General features: G+C 37.5%; 1 protein-coding gene across 7 annotated transcripts in view; it reads right to left on the bottom strand.

The window, feature by feature from the left end:
- Positions 1-4,670: 4,670 nt before the first annotated feature.
- The window catches only part of LOC141432704 (kin of IRRE-like protein 2), a 104,916-nt gene continuing 82,444 nt past the window's right edge, over positions 4,671-27,142 (bottom strand). For 5 of the 7 annotated variants that reach the window (XM_074094429.1, XM_074094432.1, XM_074094428.1 and 2 more), the window contains exons 9-18: positions 18,544-18,674; positions 17,005-17,164; positions 13,331-13,492; positions 12,695-12,829; positions 10,147-10,329; positions 9,164-9,325; positions 6,742-6,999; positions 6,271-6,360; positions 6,096-6,172; positions 4,671-5,964 (exon numbers count right to left, since the gene is read on the bottom strand). In XM_074094429.1, the coding sequence (XP_073950530.1) occupies positions 5,641-5,964; positions 6,096-6,172; positions 6,271-6,360; positions 6,742-6,999; positions 9,164-9,325; positions 10,147-10,329; positions 12,695-12,829; positions 13,331-13,492; positions 17,005-17,164; positions 18,544-18,674 (1,682 nt within the window). In that variant the 3' untranslated portion in view covers positions 4,671-5,640. The remainder of the gene's footprint in view (positions 5,965-6,095; positions 6,173-6,270; positions 6,361-6,741; positions 7,000-9,163; positions 9,326-10,146; positions 10,330-12,694; positions 12,830-13,330; positions 13,493-17,004; positions 17,165-18,543; positions 18,675-27,142) is intronic. The other 2 variants (XM_074094434.1, XM_074094435.1) reach the window with 2 other exon arrangements.

The following is a 27,142-nucleotide window of genomic DNA, read 5'->3' as shown; positions in this document are numbered from 1 at the left end:
AAATCCCAACATGAAGAAAAACAACACAGCTACTTAACTTGCCATAGAACAAAGTTTTGATCTTATTCATGGAGAATGTTCCCAACCCGGGGGTACCCGCATTGTGTTAGTTCGCAACTCCGCGGCCAACACGTGGCTTCTTTGATCACATGGTATCCCAAGTTTTGATTGGGTCGGTTTAAAATGAAATTTGTATTCAAAGTTTAGTGTTGCTTCATTGAAGTGTAAATTGAAGGGCAACTTCGAAAGTAATTTGCCACGAACAGGACGAAAAAGTTCTCAGCAGAATGTACGAGAGCAAAGAACTTGTTATTCAGCTCTTAGTCAAACAGATGGTGACATTTACATATTTTCATTAGTCTGGCAGAGTCAACTTATTCCTCATGTAATCCATGGAGTTCGCTAGTTTTAGTTTAGGTTGGTCTTGTTAGTAAACATGAAAGTAGCGGTAGAAAATAAACAGTTTCGGTTGACTTTACGCACGAACTATGTCCCTTTGTCCTTTTGGATTACTTGAGTTACGGCATCAAAGAAGAATACAAGCACTTTTTTTATGAAAACATGTTATTTTTACGAAGGGAAATTTCATGAGAAAAAAGATGATGAAAATTTGCGACATAGAAATTTTATTTAAATTAGTAACAATATCGAAAAATTTCTATTCCAATTATTTTGTGTTTTTACGATTGTCCAGTTCGTAATTTTTTTAATTTCTACTGAAAGTGTGAGATATCATGCGTGTGAGCAATAATGCATGTGATGTACCTTTCTATGTTAATTCACGTTATTCGCCGTCTTTTATGGTTTCCGTTAACTTTATGGAAATGAAAATAAAAAATACGGTGTAGAACTACTTAACCTTTAAGGTACCTACTAGTTCACTTCCTACAAATCCTACCTACAATTAAATCTGTGACTGCTGTCTATTTCATCTTTTGGACTCGGAAACCCTTTAAATTATTATATTCTTTTACTTATTTCGTTGAAATTCTTGTTGTTATGACACTTTCAAAGACGTTGATGAAAGTTCGTGCGACAGCAAAATAATCGTTAAGTTCGTGATGTCGGTCGCTTGACCTATCACGTTACTGTCTGCTCTCCGGTGACGCTATGCAGCTTACCTTACAAGGACATGGCTACGTTCAAATTTCGTAGTAGTTTGTAGATAATACGAAGTTACCTGGTTTATAAGTCCTTACCCAGCCTTAAAATACCGGCCAGCAAAGGCTTTAGGCCGAGTTTCCATCAATGTGTTTTTCATGAATCAATAGAAACGCTTAATTTACCTATCCTCGCTCCGTAAGGTTCAACTGGAGCTGTGCTGTGCAAGGATAGGTAAATGAAGCGTTTCTTTTGGTTCATGAAAAACACATTCATATCAATTCGCACATCTCTGGTGCAAACGCAGCCTTAGCCTGCAAAATAAAAATTGTTTTCTCGCTTAGACTAATATAGCACTTACTCGAATTTTGATAAACGTTAGGTATTTAATGATTAACATAGCCTGGCATTACTAGCGCGACACCATGTGTAGTATGCGCCTCAGAGATGTTAATTGAAGCGTACCTAATTAATCAGAGAACGTTATATTGTACTGAGATATTATGTCATGATTTCAGGTTAAAGTAGTCTAAGCTTTACTTTGCTTATTCAAGAGAAGTGTATTTTCAAATGAAACTTACATAACAAAAGTAAAAATCCTGAATTAAGAAAGCAATGAAGTACGTAAACAGTTCAGTTATCCTTAAAAAAGCATCTACGTCGAGAAACAGTTTAAGAAAAAATATGATTTAATGCTAGCTGTTTATAAGGATGTTTTTTAGGAGATGGCACTGGCACCGCTATTATTTAAATAATACATAGTAAAGAGTTTCAAGGTGTCTATTGTACAAGTAAAAAATATTCGAAGCGGACATAAATCAACAGATTCGAAGACGCTTCGTTGCTACCGTTTCAGCTAAATAGAGAAGGCATCCACTTAAGATTCACTGTTGAAACGGACTCGGATATTTTAATTCATTTGAAGATTTTTCCAACGGCGCTGATCAAATAAAGTGCCGCGTTCTTAGTCGTTAACAGCAGAAAGAGGCGTAATCACGAAAAGTAAGCCTTAAATAAGCCTATTTCTGACACACTCTAATTTCATTTAAGACTCGTCCGCGAGTTTACACGTCTACGGAGGCGCGCATTTTAACTCCTGCCTCAATAAACTGGAGCACCATCATTGTATTAAGGAATTTGTCGTTCACGCTCCCTCCACACATGAACCTTATTCCGTTTAGGGCGATACGGGATTACGGGACAATTACTCGTATTTATCAAGCGTAATGCATCCAACGTGTTTTATTTGGACGTTTAATTTCCATCATGAACGTGATTGTCTGTTTTGTTTTGGTACATTTACTCGTCACTTCATGTTAATAATGTCAACATCCATTTCGACAATATGAAAAATCGTTCACTACACAACGCCGTTTGAGTAAAACTAATTGAACTATAAGTTTGCTCATAGCTTAGGGTTATCAATGTTTATCTAATACCCGTAGAGCTACATACCTATAGCATATCTATATCTCTCTGACCTGATTTAAATGGTTCCATAGGTCATTACTACATTTACTTTATTATCGTTTAATCTAAATTATTTTGTTGTTTTATCGTACCTATATTAGCTTAGATGATAAGTTTTATCTTTCCTACCTTTACTAAAATAATGTTATTATACGAGCGTCCCTTGTGGCTGTACTGCGAGAGCGGTGGGTTTTAAACCTACTTATTACAGGAAAGGTTACTACGTAGTAATCAGGACAAGGATGGAACAGTGCCTAATACCAACTCTAATATGAATTTCCATTTTCTAACTTACGTGAAAGCCACAGCAAGTAATAAGCCCTTTGTACACCATCGTATACTATACAAGTCGGCTTCTGATTTAAATGTAGAGACGTTGGTACGCAGAGTACGTAATAATTCTACTACATTTTCATTTTAGTGTAAGGCATCCTATTCAACCCCAATCTGTAACTAGTTGGCTGCTTAATGAAAAGCCGTAAGTGATTAAAGTATGCGTTGAATATTTCAGCATCCAGTAATTAGCTGTTGTTTAGGCCAAACAGCTAGGGTTTGACAGCCGATTTGTCAGTCTCGCGTCAATATTTGAAAAGCTCGCGGCCACTCGACTGCCGTAAACGTCGTTTTCCTACATAATTTCCTATACAATTGTAAGGCATTTTATGTAAACACTTCAGACTTAGCGTGAAAAGCAAGCCGATTTTCCGTAGATATAATTTCTTTCAGTGAAAATGTTTTACTTGTTTGTCCAAGAACTTTTTAAAATAATTGCTTTGTTTTATCTAGGTTGAATAATTACGTGAATTTCTGTACAGTAGAAAAAATACAAATCAATATCTACACAAGTAAATATCGGGACAAACTCTTACTTCTTTTGCCAGCTCAATTATTCTAACTGCGGATTTATTTATTTCAAAGCAACTAAAACCCTTAATTTTTTACAATTAATCAGGTAAGGTTATTGAGGTCTTTTTGACTCTAATGTCTTGAAATCATTTATTAACATAAAAATGTCAAGTGCCCTATTTTGTAAGTACCTACAAATTTAGGTCTGCAGGTTACAAAAAGTAGTATAAAATTTGAAGATGAAACTAAAATACCTGTCCATGCGGTAATCTTAAGATAGGTCAGGGTGGGTGGGGTAGAGTGGGGGAGTATAAGAGGTTTTATTAGATTGAACGGGCAGCGCGAGGTGTGCTACAAAATTGTCGCTATTGTCTATAATGTCACCATTCTACACCGAGAAAATAACCTCTGCCCGAGTGTTTATACGTGCCAAAAGACTTTTTATGGTGCATTCGTACGTTGTTCCAATGTTTAGGAGCAAACAGGATCGGGTTTGTGTAGCCTCCTGGATCCTGGAGGGGATTTTGCCGAAACCGGTATTTCTTCAAAAATCGAATTAATTGCGTATGTCCTCAAGTAAGAACTGGGGGATCCAGGAGGCTAAGTGATTTAGAAGGATTAAAAAAAGCTATGTCTTTATTAGCTGTTAACCATAGCTACGTCTGCATTTTCCGGGAGCAACATTTTTGCAGTGTATCGGAATAAGGGCTTACGTACACTGCGTATTTAGTGAAGTTTCAGAGTTAAACTGTTTCATACCTGCAAATACCTAAACGCATATAAAAACGTTGCTCTTTTCAATGGGTGTGTATATTTAATGCTTTAACAAAACTTAAATGTACGTATATATATGTATGTATTTTATATAAAAATAAAATATAAATACAGATACACAGAGAGTAATAGGGACAAAGATAATTATATTATATTAAATAATATTATATTTGAATTAAATTAATTAACGTAAATGTATACATATTTAATTAGATAATGTCTAAGCATAATTTTTCATGTCTTAAAATCAAAAAATGACGAAACTTGTGTAAACAACTGAAACCGCTGCCTGGCTTAAACCCCATAAGGGTTGGGTTTTATAAGTATTCAATTCTGATATTTTTATTATTTGCAGCCTCGATAGCACTTCATTCTTTAGGAGCACTTAATATTTCAGAAAAAAATGATGAATGGATTATTTTATTTTAATAATACTGAAATAAAGAGAAAAAGGGGCAATAAAACGAATTTGTCTTATAAATTGTTATTTATTTATACAAAATTGTCAGCAGAACGTATTATTAGGACCACATCATCGTATTCGACAGCTACAACATACCCATATAAAGTCAGTTTCAATGTTAAACTCTATATAGAATCAACGTAAAATGGAAACGTTTACAAATATTATAATTAAATGTAACTGTATTCCAACACAGCAGCGGTCATTAACATTTTTATGTCGATTGTAAATAAATTGACAGCAATAGCTTGACCTTCTTTTTTAACTTTAGGTTACAACAATATTCATCTATTAGTTATTTACATTCACACAACCAAGTTCATTAAAATAAACAGTATTTCTACAAGCATAAATATAATATTTACAAATTTATTAAGTTTTAAAGACAGTTTATTGTATATATTCTACTTTGGCTCACAAATTGATAGGCCGCACCTAAAGTATTGAATACATTTCAAAATATCAATCTGTTAAAAAAACAATGTCCGGACAAAGTAGAGTACTCTTCAGACATATTCTTGAATAGGTACTAGGTAAATAAAAAAAAATATATATCTCAGAAAACGAGATCTTGAGTATCTACCTAAAATTGGTGTTTAAGGTATAGGCCGATTAAAGTATTACTCAGACCATGAAGAAACTATTTAAAACAATAAATTACAAAATAATTAAAAAAAGCTAATCCGTAAATTTGAGAAAAATATATTTACACAGGTATGAAATTAAAACCGTCGGTCTCGGAAAAACACGTTAATATTAACGCTATAAAATGATAACTATTGGCTGGTATTTTTATAGTTATATGATTGACAAAATTCACAAAAAAAAAACAATAGTAGTTAAATTGAATATTATTCAAAATATTTCAAGATCAAAGTAAAACAGCACTCAAGAAATGTTGCGAGTATGTCAGAAATATTGGCCCAGCGTCATCTCATCACTGAGTATAAACAGTTCCATAATATTCATAACCACTAGTAGTATATTTACACGCAGCTCTCCGGCCCCGGAAGGTTTTCTGCTAAGACGTGTTCTCTTCTTCGAGCGTTCCCTTTCCCCTTATTTCTATGTAAGGTTGATGTCGCTAGACTCCCAGAACTGAGAGTAGGTCCACTGAGAGTCAGGGTTTGGCTCCCAAACGGTGAACCAATGTTGCCATTGGGACACACAAAGTTAGGACTCCCGAGAGTTGGACTGTTAGTAACTACGTAATTAGATCTAAAATTATTTGCTAACGCTGTCTGAGCTAAGTTCTGATTAAGTACGTCTTCTTGCCGACTGCTCGGCGCCATGTCACTGCCAGGTGTGAGCTGGTAATAAGAAAACGGGTTTTTAGGATATATACTCATTTTTTTCTTCGCAATTTCATATCAAGGTAACTGAATTGCCTCCATTTTCACGGCTATTTAGAGTGGACATTAAATCTTAATAGAATATTTACCTGTTGTGGTTGTCCAGCACTATCCAGTAGAGCTAAGTCTTCCGCCGAAAATACTGCTCCAGCTTTGGTCCACTCACCTGTTAACAAATTAAAAAACATTTTAAGGAATCTGATTCGTAACCTGTATTAGTATTGTTAAGTAGTATTGATTTTGTCAATATTTATAATATTTCACCTCGGACTTCTTTTATGCTAGGCCACTCGTCTGCTTCCACTGTATTCGGAGGAGGATTTTGATTTTCACAATCTAAAAAAAAGATCTCATCTGAAATATCAAGTATAATGTATATCTAAATCGCTAATTGTATAAATTACATTAATTATCGTAAGAGCTATTCAAACTGACTATTGCAACGGAGAAAGAAGTGTGATTTAACGATTGTTTTAATAAGATTCAAAAGCTTAAAAAAAAAAAGAACTAAATATATAAACGAGAACAAAGCCGTAGCGCAACTCATACAAACTTACTAAACACAGCGGCCTTAGCCAAAAAGAAATACATATACTCCTACACATGTCTACAATTTTGCTAGGTTAGACTCTAATCTAGCCAAAATTGTAGACATGGCTCTAACCGTTAGAGCCACTGATCAGTAAAAAATGCAATCTAGCTAAACATCAAATAATTAAACAAGTCCGAGTATACCTGGCGCGTTCAGTATATCCGGCTGCGGCTCCGGAGTCTTCAGCTCCGGCGAGGGTTTGATGGTATAAGCCACCACGTACCGCCGTCCGCCGTCGCTCAGCTCCAGCATGTCCCCTGGCGGGTGCTTGTGCGGGGGGCGCGCGCGCCGCCGTCGTGCGCAGACGGCGGCGAACGTTATGCCACCGATGGCAAATGCTGCGCCTAGCGCCGCGGCGACGAGTACGCCAAGGGTGACGCCACCCACTGCGCTCTTGCCATCTACAAAATTTTAAAGTACTTGTGAAAACAAATATAAACGTAGTGTAGGACGCCCTCCGGCCAGGTGGAACGACGATCTGCGAAAGGCTGCGCTGGCAGAATTTGAATGCGTCGAGACGAGTAAAGGGCGCAATGACGCTAATTGGGAGTGGCCTAAGTCCAACAGTGAACAGCTATAACTGATGACGATGATGATGATTCGTGAATACAAACTTTTTTAGTGAGACTGTACTTGCATTGTTATCCATATTACATATCGGTACCTACCAAATTTTAAGTCAATCCGACGATCATTTGATACTTTATTGATACAATATATTATTTAGTACGGAATAGGTACAGAAAATAGGTACTTAGAAAAAATACAAAGTGATCAATATGTGGCCTTATTGCTTCTAATCATTGGACATACATTACTTACTACTTATCACTACTTATTTAGTTATTTCAAAGTTTATAAATATACGTGTTAAAATGAAATAGTGTTTCATTAGAGCTGTGTCTTGGCGAATTATTGGTTAATGGTGTCAAAACCCCTATTGCTGAATATCAAGAATCAAATACATTTAAATTTGTTAATAAACATTTCAAAAAGCACAGTTAATTACTCCAGCCCTTCCGATTACTTTCGATTAAGTCCTGACCATTAGCTGTTTGAAAACTTTGCTTTTAAGGGCAGCCAGAACTCAATTATTTCCAAGGGCTTATATGTTCGAGGTCACGTCCGTCATACTTATTTTGTTTCAATTATTTTAAACGAGTCCTCAATCAAAGAAGAAATATTGCTTTATAATTCCGCATATTTACAGTTTAGTCTTGGAAAACAACTCGCGTTAAGTAAACGAAGGTTCATTACAATATTATAATTTTATTAAGTTCCTAGTGTCTTTTATTCTCAGAAAAACTGGGTTGATCTGAAACTACATACAGCTGTTTTAGTGGGATAGTGACATCTTAATTAAAATAGTAGATTGTACAACAAGAGCACAAAACGAGCTACTTTACCCGAGACGTTCATATAGCCACCCGAGCCGGTACAGTGAGGGTGGGTAGACGTCGAGGGGAAAATGGGTTTGCCCGAGTTTACACTCTACGTCAATGGCGAGAAAATTAAATAGCAACAGTGGAAACAATTGTCCACTTACTATGTACCTTTTATTGTTCAAACATTACTATAGAATCATAAATTTTTAGTTTTATTGATTTATTTTGATTGATTTTTAGTTTTATATAAAATAAAAATTATTAAAAAAATATGTAGAAATTTCTTTGTTTGTGGCTGTTTACACCTGATTGCCTTGTTCTTAGACGACGAACTTTACGAGAGTGAGAAGTGAAAAAAATATTTTTTTTTCCTGGAGAGCAGTTCCAAGAGACCATCTTAAAGTGTATTTTTGAATGGCTTGTTAAATCCAACAAAAGCAGCGATCTTATTTTGGAAATAAATGCTGTATTTTGTGACAGAATCGCAAGGTTCATTTTACTTTCCCAAATGTTCCAAAACAAATTATTTATTCTACTTAACTTGACATTGACATTTACTTACAACAGCGACTGTCCACTTATAAGAAGAACGTCAATAGCCATCTGTTAACCATTTACGGCTAAACATAATGATAACGGCGTTGTTTTGTATACATTTATGGCACTACCTTCATAAACGTTCGTATTAAATATTCAAAGGCAGGAAACCGGAACTTGCGTGGTAATTATTCTTTAATTTATGCCGGTACTAACTGGAGATTTCAAGGGAGAAGTTGGCGTCTGTATTAATCGCTCTGATGTGTGTTTCCTATTACGTATGAAGGGCTTTAGCGTTTCGTAAACATAATCTACACGGAAACGCGTTGTCTAGCTGGTATTAGCAGAGTCTCTAAGTTAGTGTAGTGTGTATTCGTGGATAACAACGAGTTTTCCGCCGCTTTAAATCAAACAGGTCTTTGTTTGTTGTTGATGAACATTAAATATAATTTATTAAGATTTATGAATAACCTCATTACTGTCTCTTCATTGGTGATTGATTGTACTCTTCATTTTTATAAGGTGGGTGAAAATGCTCCATAGTTTTCAATGTGTATTTCATTATTTTAGGCTTAAGTAAAAAAGTTGTGGTTCATTGATATGGACCCCTGTAAAGGTATGCCTGAATCAATCAATTTCTTACCAGTCCTCCTGGCCGCGTCGTTAAACGCGATGTTCTCTAGCAGGGTCTTTTCTGACTCGCCCTTGAGGTTCCTGGCATAGATGAGCAGGTTGAAGGTGGCTCCTTCCATCTCACCCGCGGAAGACAGCTGTGACAGGTCCAGCCTGAACGTCACCAGACCATCTGTTGACAGATGTCATTCTATGAGGCAATTCTATTTCTAGCCTGTCATGCAAAGTATTTCATAACACGAAGATGAAGTGAGGTACCGGGAGACTCGCAATGCAAAGATAATCCTACAACAGTAACAAATGTAGCTTACTCCAGAGCTACACCACTGAACTCTAGAGCAAGGTATGACGGACGAAAATACCTGACCTGGCCCATAAAACTTCTATGGGTTAGGTTCAAGTATTTCATTGCGTTATCAGTTCAACTATAAGACCTATAGCATTCTTTACACATCCGGTGACGCTGAATGCTGAAGGACTCCAGCGCTTAAAGTAGGTAAAAACGGCTGCTGCCGCCATCGTGGTCCAACCGCGCTTTCATTGAACCAGCTACAATAGTCACTGGGGTTGATCTCAATTCGGAGGGGAAAGGTTCTAAAGGCCGACCATAAATCGGAAGACGCAGCGTTAGCAGGCCGCCTAGTAGGTGGACTGGCGATATCTCGAGAGCTGCAGCCAATGGGTGAAGCTTTCAAGTTATCATTGATTGTAACGTTCTAAGGGGTAGAAAGAAAGGCCTTTGTTCAATAGTAGACGTTTTCCAGATTATGATAATGATGATGACAGTTGGTGTTAATGCGCTTGCGGCTGGTGAGCAGTTCCAATATCCCTACTCGCCGTTAACTCGGCGTCGTAGCCAGACACCGGTGCCGTTGACGCTGCCATTAAACCATATATGGCCGATAAAGGCTACAACGCTCCCAGCATTAATCTCTAAGATAACTCGCCGTCACAGCTGGGCGATGCTCTCTCTGGTCTCATTGCAACACTCACCAGTGTCGTTGACGCTGCCGTTGAATCGCGTACGGCCTGTGTGTGGATCCAGCGCCTCTAGCAGAAACACTTGCGGCAGCCCGCCGTCGTAGCCGGCGACGCAGCGCACGCGCAGCCAGCCGCCTCCCTCCGCGCTGTTGTTGCCCGTCTGCAGCGAGCAGTTGCGCGGCGCGCTCGGACGCGCTGAAGAAACAAGAAATCGTGAACAATTTATACGCTAACAACGCTACGTAAGACGCATGAAATTTAGCAGCCGTGTTTTTTATGCAACGTTAATGAATACCTATACGGAATTTTGTGTAGTATTGAAATTTTAATCCAATATAATCTAATGCTTCACGCGAGCAAAACCGCGGGTATGATTATTATTAGATCCGTGTATCTTCTTACATTTTAATATAATAAAATACTAAACCACAAGTAGTCTAAGCGCTATTCTGATGTGTAGATAATGAAGTACTCGTACCCATCGCCCTTACGTAGTTGGATTGTGGCGGTGGAAGTACGGGGTAACAATTTAACGTTCTTATAGCAAACTGCGCGGATATTAAACGCTCTGCGGGTAGCGGCGTATTTCGTTGCACCTCGCTACAGCCAACTCATATTTCCACTTGCAGCTGCGACGCAGAGCTAAAGACAATTAGTCCTTTTATAGAGCAAATCTAAGAGCAAATGTTGAAACTCCCGGGAGACCATAGAGAAATTAAAATATTAGCTTTACTTTAAACAATAAGACTAAAATTTACCTGAACAATAGAGGCTAATCGAGATGATAAAATTTTCAAGGATGATCCAACTTGGCTTCTACTCGTACCTAGCCCGCACAAGATTGGCACCACAATCTAGATGTTTTCCCAAATGGACTTTTTTTTGGCACTCTGCCGTAGCAGGCAAATAAGGCTAACCTGCCTTTTAATATATTTGAAGCCCATGTTTTGAAGTGGTTGTAGGTAGTATTAGGGTTCCGTAGCCAAAATGGCAAAAACGGAACCCTTATAGTTTCGCCATGTCTGTCTGTCTGTCTGTCCGTCCGCGGCTTTGCTCAGGGACTATCAATGCTAGAAAGCTGTATATGTAAACTATGCCGACAAAATGGTACAATAAAAAATAAAAAAAAAAATTTTTAGGGTACCTCCCATAGACGTAAAGTGGGGGTGATTTTTTTCTCATCCAATCTTGTAGTGTGGGGTATCGTTGGATAGGTATTTTAAAACCATTATGGGGTTGCTAAAACGATTTTTCAATTCAGTGATTGTGTTTGCAAAATATTCAACTTTAAAGTGCAAATTTTAATTAAAATCGAACATCCCCCCTCCCTCTAAAATCTGAACCGGTGGGTGGAAAAATGTGAAAAAATTCAGGATGGTAGTAAGTATATCAAACTAACAAGGAAAACTATAACGGTTAAGTTTTCGTGAGAATTATTAGTAGTTTAAGAGTAAATAGCAGCCGAAGGTATAAAATATACCTAAACTTGGAATATTCCGTACAAAAAACGAAATCCTTAGAAAAATATTACTTAATTTGGAACTACGGAACCCTAATTTGGGCGTGTCCGACACGCTCTTGGCCGGTTTTTTTTAAAACAGTGTCCATAAATTTCATTCCATAACTTTTTTTTATTATTTTTGTTCTATCCGGAGATTATTTCTATAAAACTACAGACACGTAAAAAATGGATCGGTATCGATTTTTCATCATAGATTTCAAACCTCCGAAGTTAGATTCTGCCCTTTTTACTGCGTTTCCATACGTTTAAAACGTTTGTCACTTCCAGTTGCCATAGTGGCAGCTCTACAGCGTTGAGTTATGAGATTTGGCGTACGCGAGTAAAAGCCGCAAGCTGAAATTAGAAAACGTGCAGCCAATTCGGCTCATGCCTTGTTGATTCAAATGACTGTGTGTGTACCGCTTTTGACGATTTCAGGAGGGATTCATTATGTCAGTGTCAATTTCGTACCTACTAATTCTAATAAGGCCGATTTTGCACAGGTGTAGGTACGACTAAGATGTAATGAGTGTAATGGACATCTGATTATTAAAACGCCAGATTGTTTCTGCTTAATGTTTATCAAATAATAGTAACAATTAACAATATTATGTATTTTACACCTATTTGTTCGCTTTGAACAAGGGTTCTCACGAAAGTCCAGCTCGTAGCTCATTTTTTTGATAGCTTATCAGATGCTGGCGTATTTCGTTTTTAATCAGGAAATGAAACGAAATATCTTAGCAAAAAACAAGCCAAAAACACAGCATTTCATCAGGATTATGATGTCCGTTCGTCTGTCCGTGCGTCCACGTGTCTTCCTTTCTGTATGTTAGTTGTTCACGTTTCAAGTGTTGAACTAATTTAAATGAAATTTAGTATGGTGCTAGTTAGAGACCCTGCAATTTTCCGGGATAAAACTACATATGTCCCTATGATAGTTTTTACCCCGGAAAATTGCATAGTTCCCGTGAAAAACCATTTTTCTGCAGACAGCTATAAGAAGCTGCAGAATATTATTACATTGTGTGTTATTATTGCAGATACTACTTAACTTACCAGCGGGTACAATTTGGAAGACACATGGGTGGGTTTGTTTGCCGACGCCGTTGGTGCCGCGGCAGCTCAGCGTTCCGTAGTCGCGCTCGCTCTGCGGTTTGTAGCTTAGCTCGCTAGTGCTGCCGTTCGCGGTACCTTAACAAGCATATAATTACTTCACAGTGAAAAAAGAAAAAAGTTTCACTTCTGTGGAAACCTCAAGCTGCCTACCATGGAGCTACCAAAGTTTGATGGCGATGTCCTGAAATTACATTCATTTTGGGACCGATTCGCATCTAATGTAGATAACAGAAATGTATGCTAAACTTGTGCCAAGCTGAGGCCTTATTGTTTAACGCACTTGGAATCACAATCGTTTTCACCATTTCTTTCTTCTACACGGTGTAGGATGATAGTATCTAGAATGCGAATTAAAGTAGAAGGTGAATGCAACGCAAGCATCCTGGCGCATTAACAGTACGACCACTGATGTGATTATTATCTAGAATCATCATCATCATCATCATCTTACTCCACTTGGACCGGTCATTCACCGCGATCCCGCGATCTTAACCAAGTCGTCGCTCCATCTTGTTGGAGGCATACCGACAGCTTGTGTCCCGGTTATCTAGAATGCAGTAAAATAACTCTTCTCACCAAATTTTGTGGGCGAAACATCCAGACTTTCACCGCTGTTGTTGAACTGCCAGAAGAAGGTGACGTCGGGCGGGTTGGCAGTGACGGAACAGCGCACGCGCAGCGCCTCGTCCATTTGCGCGCCCAGCACTTGCGGGGAGGCGTGTGCGCACACCGGCGCGTCTGAGGGTTAAAGAGGTATAAATGAAGTCAAAACCGTTTATAGACACTGAGTGAGAAAATGAGGGCTAAGTAATTTGTTCTTTTTGAGTAAGTAAGTGGAAAAAATCAGCAATAGGTCTTATAAGTGAACGAGTCATAGCGTCGATTAAGATGCCGCATATTAGTACGGAGCCCCACAGTGCAGCCGGACTCCCACTTGGCTCATTTTTGTTTTTTCTAAGCATTGTTTTATTTATGCCACAATAAACACGTGTTTACTTAATAAAATATACTATAATTATCCTGCCGCATTTACAAAACAACGATAAAAGCATTCCCGCTTTGACTGGAGTTTCGTAAAAGGTAAATTACGACGTCGAGTAGATGTATGGCTCGGCTTTCCCAAAGCGTCGTGTTTCAATTACAAGAAGGAATGTAATAATTAACACAAAGACAAAGAGAGCCCGAATTCAGTTCGTTAAATCATAACAGAAGTTAGACGATATTATAAATTTTATCGTCCAACTGTTCCCCCCCGGAGCAGGCGCAGTCGGCGCCGTGATTCATTTATACACTTGCAAAACTGCGCTCTCGGCAGCCTTAGATTTTCATTAAATTCTCAAATATTTGCTCGCGTTAAGCAACCCCTCCGACGAAGGATTACTATAACGGGACGGAAATATGAAAATATGTATGTGATTAAGGTAACACCGGCTTTGTTTTGCGATCACGCGCCGGCAGCGAGTAAATTGCTACTTCTTCGCGGTTCAGATTTGTTGCCGGCAATACAAACAAAAGTTCCGCTAACGGTACAAAGTGCGGAACAGGAACAAACGAGGTGAAGTAACAAATAGGAATGGAACAAAGCGCACATTTGTCGTCGTTCAGATGGTCGTACGCGGTGACGTTGACGGCGTAAATCTTCGCGGCTCCTGCGCCAATGATTGATGCCCGCGCCGCGCGCGCTCGACACCCGCACTCGCTACTCCCTAATAGAACTTGCCCTGTTTGTTACCACATTGATCACAACTGCCAGTAAATTAATACCTATGGATATAGTTTCTATTAGATATTGATTGATGGATTCTTAGAATGGGGTGAAACTAAGCTGCCGAGTTACCTAATCTTCAAAATGAACGGTCGGATGGATGGGTAAGTATATAAAATAGGTAAAGAGGTTTGTAAAATTTGTGTCGTTCCAAACACAAATTGATTGGTAAGTTTGATGTCCTTTTACCAAAATGTATCGGTCGGTTTAGCAGCAGGGGCCGTCACGGTGGGAGAGAATCAATTACTTCTGTTTACCGAAAAGCGAATTATTCGTATCTCAATACATTCCTCTCCTTTCAACCCGTTGACTGTAACTAATCTTTGTTTGGATCTCTTCGAGAATGATTGATACTGCAGTCAGCAAAAGCTTTAAGACCCCTCTCGAGATGGAACGAAATTTATTAGCACTCTGTTGACAATAGGGGGACAAAAGACTCTCCAATTTTGATCGGAAAAGTAATCTTTGTCTCAATTTACTTATCGGAGACTTAATTTTTAGGGTTTCATGCCCGAAGTTTGCGAATTAAATCCCTATTGTCGTCGCTATGTTGTCTGTCAGTTTGTCAGAGGCTCAAGTTCTCAAATGAATACATTTAGGGGGTGAAATACATTTTATCGTTACAATAATTCGCATTATGTAATTTTATGATGTTAGTAAATGAAAAACAATGTAGTTTTTCGTACAAATTTTTACTGTTTTTGTTAAATTAGAGGTGTCGATTTTATCAATAGTTAGCATAAATGTTAATTCAGTTTGCTCAATATACCTACATTTTATGATTTCAAGAGAAAGTTTCTACAGTATTATGTCTACAATTAAAGCTTAATTAGATACAATGTTCGTGGAACTGTTCTTGAATTCAACTAAACGTTTTTTTAATTAGTCTACTGATTACAAAGACATTTAAAGTTAAGAGAGCTGCCGTCATCTCAAACGAGTTGGGTAAAGTTTGTTATTTCTATCTTTGAAGCTTGTTTTAAGCCGAAGAAAAAAAATCCTTTTAGGGAACGAGATATTGAACGATACTTTTGAACAAATACTACTATTTTGTTAGTATTTGTGAAAGTTATGTTACTTTTCAGACAAGGGATACCATTTGCTTCCCATTGTCCTAACTTTTTGTTTCTCCCGCAAAGTTTATTTTTATTTTTTATCAGTGTCTAATTTTAAGTTGTGGCAATAAAGTTTTTTTATTTATTTACTTATTTGCTGTATTTAACATATATATAGTTATTTTAAATATAAAACAATGTTACTGTGTGCTGGATGGTGTAGGTATTCAATCTGCAGTTTTGATTAGCATTTTTGCGTGAAGAACGTACCTAAGTTTATTTATCGACTTTATGAAGGTGTAAATAAGGCTTGGCATTTCTACGAAAAGGTAAAGTAATATTTTGCAGAGCACTGGCATTTTTTTCTTTACTTCTTACCATATTTAACAAATCTATAGCAACTAAAAATACGTTATAGCTTTTGATTCCCACGTTTTTTGTATGAGTTTTAAGTGATTGTATTCGATCACGGGAATTTAGAAAACATTTTTACGGTTGCTTTAGATTGGTTTATAATTTTAGTTTTATACCTCCATGCGTTCCTAAGAAAAAACCGGCCAAGAGCTTGTCGGACACGCCCAAGATAGGGTTCCGTAGCCATTACGAAAAAATCAAGTAATATTTTTCTAAGGATTTTGTATTTATATACCTTAGGCTGCTCTCTTATACTACTAATAATTCTCATGCAGTCTTAGCCGCTATGATTTTCCTTGTAAATTTGATATATTTACTACCATTACGAATTTCAATTTCGCTCGATTTTAATGAATATTTCGCAAATATATCACTGAATAGAAAAATCGTCTTAGCAACCCCCCCCACATGGTTTTAAAAAACCTATCCAACGACATCTTACACTAAAGGGTTAGTCGAGAAAAAAACATCCCAATTTAGGTACGTCTATCGGAGGTAGGTACCCTAAAATATTTATTTTTATTTTACCACTTTGTCGGCGTGACTGATATGTATATTCATGCCAAATTACAGCTTTATAGTACTTACGGTCTCTGAGCTTAGCCCGGGATAGACAGACAGACAGACAGACGGATACATGGGTTCCTATTTAGTTGACTACGGAACCCTAAAAAGGGTCATTACAGAGAGACAAGTCGACAGCAAAATGACTCCTTAACGAATTTCCTTACTTTTCAGGTACATAAGTAATAAGTATTTTTATATTTTTAAACTAAAAATTGTATCGGTCTCACTTAGCTGTACTTTTTTTCAATGTATAATGACCAGATGGTCCCAAAGGAAGACCAGCGCCGTTCGCAAGACCGGCAGATTGCTGATTTGGGACCATTTCGTGACATGCATACGTAACAATTTTTTATTTTATTTTTATTATTGTTGCTGTATTTTTTAATGTCACGAATAAATGTTTTCTTTCTTTCTTTCTTTCTTTCTTTCATAATCCTAAAATAGCTTACACTGTATGCTGAGCCGCGTAGGTTGGCTAGGAGTTTCACCGAGCGAGTTGGCGGCGCGGCAGGCGTAGTCGCCGCCGTGGTCACGCGTCACCTTTTGCATAACCAGTGACTTGGTGCTGACAATCACGCCAGACGTCAGGTTGTGGACCACTGGCTTGTCCTAAGAGTAATATTTGTCTATTAGAACATTCCTGACTTATAATAATAAAATAATAATTATTACGGGAAACTTGACACCAATTGACTTCATGGTAAGGTAAGCAAAGCTTTTAAGTTTTTTTAGGCAACGGATAAACATATATAAATGGATATATACATACTTAAAATACATACTCGAATTACGACCAGATGGCCTAGTGGTTAGAGAACCTGACTACGAAGCTTGAGGTCCCGGGTTCGATTCCCGTGTCGGGGCAGATATTTGTATGAAAAAAATACGAATGTTTGCTGTCGGGTCTTGGGTGTTTAATATGTATTTAAGTATGTATCTATCTAAATAATTATATTTATCCGTTGCTTAGTACCCATAACACAAGCTTTGCTAAGCTTACTTTGGGACTAGGTTAATTGGTGTTAATTGTCCCGTTATATTTATTTATTTATATTTATACTAAAGACTCGAGAACAACCATTCGTGTTTTTCATAAAAATATCTGCCCCGCATGAGGATCAAACCTTAATTTTACTTACTATTTGCTTACAATCAATTTAACGGAACTAATAATCGTGAGTTTAATTTTTTAGTTTCATATATTTCACGAGAGTTGAGTAATAATATTATGTAGATACGTTATTTTATTGTAAACAAATATAGTGGCTGCCATTAATGTGGCTCATTGTTCACGCACGCACGCACACACGCACAGTCGCACACACACACACACACACAAACATCACGCCTGTATTCCCAAATGAGGTAGGCCGCTGGCCGAGCACACGAAACGTTACCGCTTCGGAGCCACTTTTAGCAATTTTAGGTTTAAAGTTTGACAAAAAAAGGTACAATAGTGACAGGGGCGGTTGCTAGCCTATCGCCTACGGTAAACCTTAACCTATATCCTAAGTCAGTAACCTACATTTATTTTTTTTAGTACTTTAACAAAAATATTTTTTAAAAAGATTTTATGGTAGGTACAACTCTGCTTTGGTAATCTTAACTGTTTTAAAAAAAAAATAAAGTGCAATAAAATGTTAGGTACATTTAAATGCAAAATTTTAGACGACCAGATGGCCTAGAGATGTGGTTAGAGAACCTGACTACGAAGCTTGAGGTCCCGGGTTCGATTCCCGTGTCGGGGCAGATATTTGTATGAAAAATTTGTTCTCGGGTCTTGGGTGTTTGTTTAATATGTATTTATCTATATAATTATATTTATCCGTTGCTACGCGTTTACGCGTAGTACGCATAAGACAAGCTTTGCTAAGCTTACTTTGGGACTAGGTCAATTGGTGTGAATTGTCCCGTGATATTTATTTATTTATATAATTCCATAGCATCCTAATATCCAACTCTGCATTTTGCACTGCCAGCATACTCACATTGTGGTACCATGATATCCGATGTTCCCTGGGGTTGGCACGTACGGAGCACTCGAAGTAAACGTCGTCCCCCTCCTTTATGTCGTGGGGGTTGAGCGTGCTGCCCAGCGACAGCGAGACCACGGGAGGATCTAAACGATAAAGACAAAAATAGGGTAAGATATCAAAAGCCAGAAGGAACGAGATGGAAAAGTGGAATAAGGAAATTGCGTAACAACCTGTTGTCCTATCATAAAGCCTCATTTATTGACAAACAACAAATTAGTAACCCTCATAGACATGCCATCTGTAACACCCACAACTTACAGACAACACACATACAGACAAGACTACCAAATACACATATCTTTCAGTTGAGATTAAAACACAGTGGCAGGCCCATACTGTAAAGACTGTTCCGACCATTCTCTCCACAACAGGCGATATTCCAAAAACACTTTATGCTAGCCTCAGCGCTTTCGATATACACCGATCCGCATACACACTCTTACAGAAAGCGGTCATCCTCCATACATGCCGCATTGTACGTAAATTCTTATCCATGTCAGAGTTAAAAGCACTTGGCTTAGGCCCGTGCAATTATTTTACCTCGCCGTGTTTACCATCTAAATGAGGCTTTATCCACTATAAATATTGATTGTTCATCACTGTTGACATTAAATTTTTTAGCTGACAGTTTATTGTCGGTACATACGGTCGAACAAATTGAATCCCAGGGTGGAACCTATTAATAATCAATTTCACTATAATTTCCTTGGCAAAAGTATGAACTGTCAACATGACATTAGTAGCACAAAGGTTCCACCCTGGGTCATGATATGATTAAGTTTGTTCGACTGTACAACTTATTTAAGTTATATCCATTTGGTAATCTTTATTTTTTACTTCATTTATTTTCCCATTCATCACCATTCATTTCATTTAATTTCTTTTCATTTTTTTCCTTGCATTTATATTGTATTTATTCGAAAGATACTGTAATAGTATTTTTTAAACATCACAGAAAACAATAAGCTAATAAATTATCAAAATCGGTTCAGCCATTGAGTAGTTACGAGAGGACATAGGAATATACATACATACGCGTCAAACACATAACCCTCCTTCTTCGCAGTCGGGTAAAAATAACTAATCTGGATAAACTGTCTTGTACCGAGACCAAAGGTATGAATTAGGTAAAGCTGCTATTGCTAAACATAATCAGAAAAAAACTTTAATTTATATGGTTAGGGTATAATACTGAATCTGGAATTAACGAAGAACCCTAAAATTGTATTTTTAGCTCTAGGGCGATAGACCGTTTGAGCGGCGCGGCGTTATCCCCAGCGTTATGAGCGCAAATTCTGTAACTCACTCACAAATAGCTGCGAATGGCCACTAAATCCTCGTGTTACGGATCTCTAAGGGCGATGAGTCTAGGGGATAAAACCTACATGGTGATGCCTACCATATCGCTTGGGAAGAAAATGAAAGTATAAATTTAATGTAAATAAATGTTTAAAGTAGGATTACTATGTGCTTAAGCGTTGAGAAAATTCAGAAAAGAGTATTTTGTACTAATGCTTTGGGCTTTGTAAATATTATTAGGGTAGCACTAAAATTCGTACGGTAGGATGCTGTGACGTCACGCCAACTCCAATAAAACTATGTGTCAGTTCGGGTACCTGACTTTTTGCCGGTCAGCGCTCACACCGAGAGGTGGTTTGGTTTCGTCACGGATTTCAGCTAAGTGGTTATTTTGTGGCTATTTTCTTTGATTATCGTGTGTAGATTTAGGAGATTGTTTCCTTTAAAATAGTGTGTGTGATTTTTGATATGATCGATTATTTTGTAAACTAGCCTGACAATTGTTTTTTTTATTTCATATCCGCTCCTGGTTCCTAAAAATATTGTCAAGGTAAACTAAGAAGAAAATGCTTGCTTTAAGTATTGACACCCAAGATACAGCATGTTTACTATTTCAGATTCTTATAACGTAGGTACCGGTAAATTTACGTTATACTTACGTTATATTTAGTATTTTTACGTATATATTCATTCTTGGGTGGACACTTTAATCACTTTCAATTTTGGATAATATTGTTCAAGTACTCGACCGACCGAAGAATTATTTGCTTAAAGGTTTAGATGTAAACCATACGATATATATAATATATAGAAAACGCAAAAAAATACATTATTAAATACCCTGGATTCAATTATTGCAGTGTAAACGTAAGAAAGAAAAAGAGATTTATTTTGGTTCAATCAGTATGAAAAAAATAAGTTATAGTAGTAAATGAAAGAGGTCGACCTAGGCGCAGCTACATCGATCAGATAAGGGAGAAAGTCAGCGTCGCGTCGTATCAAGAGGTTAGAAAGGCTCAAAGGAGGGATGTGTGGAAGATACTCCACCGACAAGAGTATAACTCTTAAGTTTAAGAAGAGTAGTAGTAGGTAAATAGCGAGCGGAGACGTTTTCATGAAATCGCGCTTGAAGGTGCGAAGGCGAGCCGCGGGGGCGCTTCAGGTGCACATTTAACCGCGGGTGCGGGCGGTGACATTTTATTGGCCATTAAAGACCTATAACGACGCCGCCCCGCGGCCGCCGCGAACGCGCCAGCAAATAAACATTTGCGATTCCTGCTTAAATTGTTGCCAAAACGATTCGCGCCGGGAGAAATTCCCCCGCTCTAAATGTGTTACGGTTCGCCGAGCAGAAGCAAATGGAATTTATTTATATTTGGAAATTAATTTCCTCTGTCGTAATAGTCAGCGTGTTTCCTCGCTGTTCTTCGAGTGACCGTCCCGTTACGGAATTTTTCCGTCAAGTTACTAATGAGATAAAACAGATGTAAGGGAAAAGGCGGCAGATGGAATAAATCTTAGCTTAATAATATTTGTAAATGGACCGGGACGGCGTGTGATAGGTAATGAAAAAATGGGATCAAGATTAATAAACGTCGTAACATTGAAAGGAGATTTCTTAGGACATTATGGAAGTGAAATTTGTGAACTTTCAGAACTAACTTCTTATTAAAGTGAAATTAAGCAGACCTGAATCACTGAAGTGAATTTTTCACATTTGTTAAACGATGAAACGCGAGATAAATTTCATTAAAAGACAACATAATGTTAATCAGTGAAGCCTTAAATCATTCTTTTATTATTTACCGCAAACATAGTACCTGGCTTGTGAAGATTATAAGCAGAGTTAATTTTAAGTTAAGCCTTTCGTGTAACAGGACGTTGCTATCCGACGAAAATCCCTCATAAAACACAACTGAGACAACTGTATTTTTAAGGTATTGAATTTCCTTAATAAAACAAATCTTTCTCGGGTAAAGATAATAGAAAACCTGACAATTTATATAATTTATTGAATCAGGCGTTACTTTGCGGAGGTCCATATCAATGAACTAAAATAATTTCCTTGCTCACCCGCGACCTTACGATAGCTAAGCTTATGCAAAATATGCGTGTTCATGCAGTTCCTCCACCTCCACACTGTAAGAACACACACAAATCACACAAACCCATCTATCACCACCACCACACTACACTGACGCGTTTCGAACTCAAACAGAGCTCATCTTCAGAGTGACACAACCGTACACCATGCTACCAGTTGTTAGACTAACAACCAAACCACCGTTTTAATTTGTCACTGTAACTTCCCAAGTACCCATATACGTTTTATGAAACAAAACAAAACTACCCACAAATTATTAATAAATTTTTTAACCGTCCTTCAAAACTACCTTGATTTTTATTTATTTACTGTCAAGGCATGTTTAATTAACTACCATTGCTGAAATTAGATCCAAGCCGTAGCAAGGGAGATGAAACTAAATTTACCTGCTCATTAATAATAGACCCCATACTGTTGTATCTAATTATCTCCATGCATTCTAAAACATCGAGACGAAACCCCTTGCCACAATAATGTAACACTTCATACGAATCTGAGTCCGATAAAGAATGATTTAGTTCCAACAAATGTTTGGCAAAATTCGACTTATCAGGATGCTCATTCCTATATGCCGAAACATGCTCTTTAAATCTAGCATTAAAACTGCGTCCTGTCTGACCGACATATACTTTACTGCAGTCATTACAAGTGAGCTTGTATACACCCGATCTAGTCCCTTTATCTACCTTCTCTTTGTGGTTACAAAGAGAAAAAAAAAAATTTATTAATAATTTGTGGGTAGTTTTGTTTTGTTTCATAAAACGTATGTGGGTACTTGGGGAGTTACAGTGACAAGTTAAAACGGTGGTTTGGTTCGTTAGTCTAACAACTGGTAGCATGGTGTACGGTTGTGTCACTCTGAAGATGAGCTCTGTTTGAGTTCGAAACGCGTCAGTGTAGTGTGGTGGTGGTGATAGATGGGTTTGTGTGATTTGTGTGTGTTCTTACAGTGTGGAGGTGGAGGAACTGCATGAACACGCATATTTTGCATAAGCTTAGCTATCGTAAGGTCGCGGGTGAGCAAGGAAATTATTTTAGTTCACTGACAATTTATATTGTTTTACAAATGTACTAATATTTACCAATTTATAAGCCTGAAAGTGTATATTTAATCAGTGTTAACAGTGTGACTTGTATAAATACATGGTAAAATTGAATTAGAGAGGATTAAAAGTTATTTTTTCCATCGCTAAATTAATTTGTGATGTCGTTGTTATGAGTATATTTACCCGATACCTATACTGTTCAATGTATTTGATGGAGTTATTTTTCGTCGCTATGAGCAAAAAACACTTACACAGCCATAAACAAAATATATATAGTTTACACGAAAGTTTTCCACAACACAATACTATTTTGTAGCACCTTACTGCGGCGTTATTTATATTGTGCGTCGTTCGTCCAGTCAGAATTAGTTTTTGGACTGTCCTCGGTGGATGTTAACTGTTGATGTTGTGTCGACTCACCAGCTCTAACCGGCTTTTAATTACGTAGTGGGCATCTCTTGTTAGCGTACAGCTTTTAATACAAGTTGGAGGTTGTCCGCTTACAAATGTTTGTAAATTTTGCGTTGTCAGTGTCATTCAGGCCCTGACCGTGTTTACCGCTTCAGTATTAGTTTTTATGTAATATTATTTTGTTTGCGAACTTTAAAGGTCCCTTTGAATGTTTGTTTGATTAGTAAATAGCAATTGCATTAAGTACTTACAATTTTGGGACTGAGAAGACATTGTATTAGGTTTGTAAGACTAATACCTTTGACTAAATTAGAGTACCTACGTGTTGTTAGTTTATGACAGAAAATAGCTTAAAGACTTAAATATTTAACTTTATTTAGTCAGTCGCTTCAGTAGAGCAATCATTGGCCTTCATAAAAAATAATTAATAACCAAAATTATTAAATTACGGCAAGAATTACAACACAGGTATTCTTTATTGAACACCACAACTCGGTACAGTGAGTTCACAAAACATAAAAAGCGGTAGACAATTGTCGATTTGAAGCTTAAGAGCGTTTCTTCCAAATAACCATTTCAAAGAAAACGATAAAAGGAGCACTAATAACGCTATCCTATAACATTGTTTTCCAGTGAATCGAACAAACAACGGCAGAACTAAGACGGACAAAGCCAAATTAATCCTTCAGACCGAGTGACACCGTGAGCTGGCGTAAGCCGTGCGTTTGTGGGCTACGGATGTCTGCGACTCTACGTGATGCGAGCGTCTACCAGTCTGGAGTTTCTACGAGTGTCTGTTAGTCTGCGAGACGCGACGTCGCAGACTAAATTAGACCGAATTAGTTTCCAACAAGTCCGGGTCGGGCACACGGGACGTAAACTGCCCTCGCCGAAAGTTTCATTTTGGTACGGTATACGTCACGCCTCCGAGGCTCATTGAAACACTGTGGTCGGGATAATCAACGTGTACATATTTGGCAACCGAAATAAAGGATAAATATGTATGTATGTATGTATGTAAACTCTTTATTGTACAAAAGAAAATTAACAAAATACAACTGACAAACTTTAAGATACTTGTACAAAGGCGGACTTATCCCTTTAAGGGATCTCTACCAGTCAACCTTTGAGTGGATGAGAGGAGAGGAGCAATACGTTAAGGTCCGACAAAGGGTGAATAAGAAAGAACAAATAAGAAGAAAAAATAAATAAGAGAGGGCAACGTTTATTTTTTGGGCAGAGCACTGCGACATATACCAGTGGGCGATGGTATTTTGTACTCGTGTTAATGTGACAGAAAACAAATATACCTAAAACATTACTGTGGGTGATGGTAAATGATAATTAAGTAGGTTGACATACATATTTTATAATAGTACCTATCAACAAGAATAGCCCTGTTAAGTAAAGGAAACTAAATTGTGAATCGGTTTAACGACCATTGACTGTACTATTCCTGTTCAATTTCTGAACGACATTGTATTGTAAGCTAGACTATTATTATGTTATAAGTTTATGAAATAAAAATATGCATTATTTTAATGCATTGTAATTGCTTAAATATTATTTTTTTAATTTTTGTTTGACTTTTGACGTAACAGTTTTTTTTTTCAGTTGTTGACTATTAGTACAACACATGTATGAACATTTTTTGCTCCACACTAGCTCCTTTTCTGCATATTATTACCTACTCCCCACAGGTAAATTGTATTACTTTGGTACGTACCTAATAGCAACATTAATACACGATAAAATAAAAATCCCGATAAGTATATTATTTACATAACACTAAACCGCTCACAGGTCGGTAGTGAACGCTGAAACTTTAAATAAACATGTGCTCATTAACATATATCCCGCGAATCGAGGTTTGGTTTTATGAGCCCGCGGGGCCTCTTTCAAAAAAACAACCGAGTCGAAATAAACAAACATCCAAACGTACAAAATAAATTTTAATTAGAATCTGGTAGGTGACGCGTGTTCTTGCTCCCTGCGCCGAAAATGATGTATTCCGGTTAGGGCCTCGCGGGACTAATCTTGCTGCGATAAATTATACGTAACATTACGTGTATTTGCATCTATAGCCTTTTGTTAGGCTGTAGCGACAACTCGTTTAATACGTGTTTTATAACTTTGGCTATCTCTCAAACTCAAAACTATTGTTCCATGAATATCACAGTTTTTTGATTAGTTATAACTATTTGTGTAGCTACTCAATATCAATAGATATAATGTCACGGCTTGCCCTAAACTTGTTTACCTGAAACGACTACTTATACGGGTAAGTTAGGTATAATTTGCGTATAAGTAAGTAATTTAGTAAAATCCCGCAATATCAAATTCAATATCAGGTACTACTTTTTATCCGGAAAAATTCTCAGTTCCCGAGGAAACAGCGCGCGATAACCGAATTCCACGCGGCGAAGTCGCGGGCATAAGCTATTAGTATTATAAAGCAATAGACAGAGCTACGGCGTAGCATTCTTCGCGATCCAGCGCTACACTCGCGTAGCGTACCTTCTACTCCATAGAGCAGCCACATTGCATGCTTCGTAGCACGTCTACGAGAGTATACAACAAAATGGATTCACATTCTGTAACAGTAACAGGAGTATTTTACATAATTGTTAAACAATGAAAGCGTCAATAACCTTGAGCAGTGCCACTCTTTACACATACTGTCAGATGGCTGTAATTTAAAGAGATGTAACGATAGTACAGCACTGCCGTGCAGTGCCGTTTGTACAGAAAATAATCAAACTGTAAAATTATAAGGAAAAAATACAATACACGTGCAATAAGTATGAATAATTTGTATTTTACATATGCCTGAGGTGTTTAGTGTTATGAATGATAAATTTTTCCGTTTCTGCTTTTTATGTAGTACCTCATATGTTTTGGCATCATGATGTCATGTTAAGTATATTATTATTATGAATTCCATAATAATTATTATGTAATCTACTTACTCGTAAAAAAGATGTGAAAATGAGTGTACAGCGTATGAGGTTATAAGAATATAATAGCTTATAAGTATATAATTTTCAGTCTTGCCTGGAATGAACTTGGATTAATTAAACACACTGTGACGTTTCCATGCTTAATGCTAATTCCGTTCGTAGTTCGTTCACGCGGCCCATTTTACAACTTTGCGCGGGTACCACCTAATATACTACCTAAATATACTCATAATATTATCGGGTTCCGCATTACTGGGCTAAGTTTTAATTTCCTTTCGAGGCATAATAGCCGATGGAGGGACAATAGCTTGTCTGTGACGTAATAATGCTCAGTGTAACACGTTTTCAGTTGCAAATCATCCCGACATTTGTACGAGTATGTCAGTTGTAAGATTATCGGCATGCATTCAAGTAAGTGAATGTGTGCTTTTGCTCCCTAATAACAATTCGCATACAAATACATATTCCTGTGAGGCATTCCTCTTAAAGACAAGAAGGGATAGGTAATAATATTAACGTTAGGTGGGAATAGATATATTTCCCAGCCATTGTGTTTCTCGGACAAAGGATTTCCTTTTTCTTGTCCGCGTCTACTTCCGACCACCCTTTCAAAACGCGTGGTACATTGGCGCCCTTTGTCTGTCTTTTTGCATTGCTCGGGCGTTTTTTCGATTTCTTGTTGATATGCAACGGCAGGAACGTGACATAGTTCCGTTCAGGCTTCTTTGTAT

This window comes from Choristoneura fumiferana, chromosome 11 (genome assembly GCF_025370935.1).
Source record: "Choristoneura fumiferana chromosome 11, NRCan_CFum_1, whole genome shotgun sequence".
Classification (NCBI taxonomy): domain Eukaryota; kingdom Metazoa; phylum Arthropoda; class Insecta; order Lepidoptera; family Tortricidae; genus Choristoneura; species Choristoneura fumiferana.
Note: the sequence above shows the minus strand (reverse complement) of the source record. Positions and strands in the feature narration are given on the sequence as shown.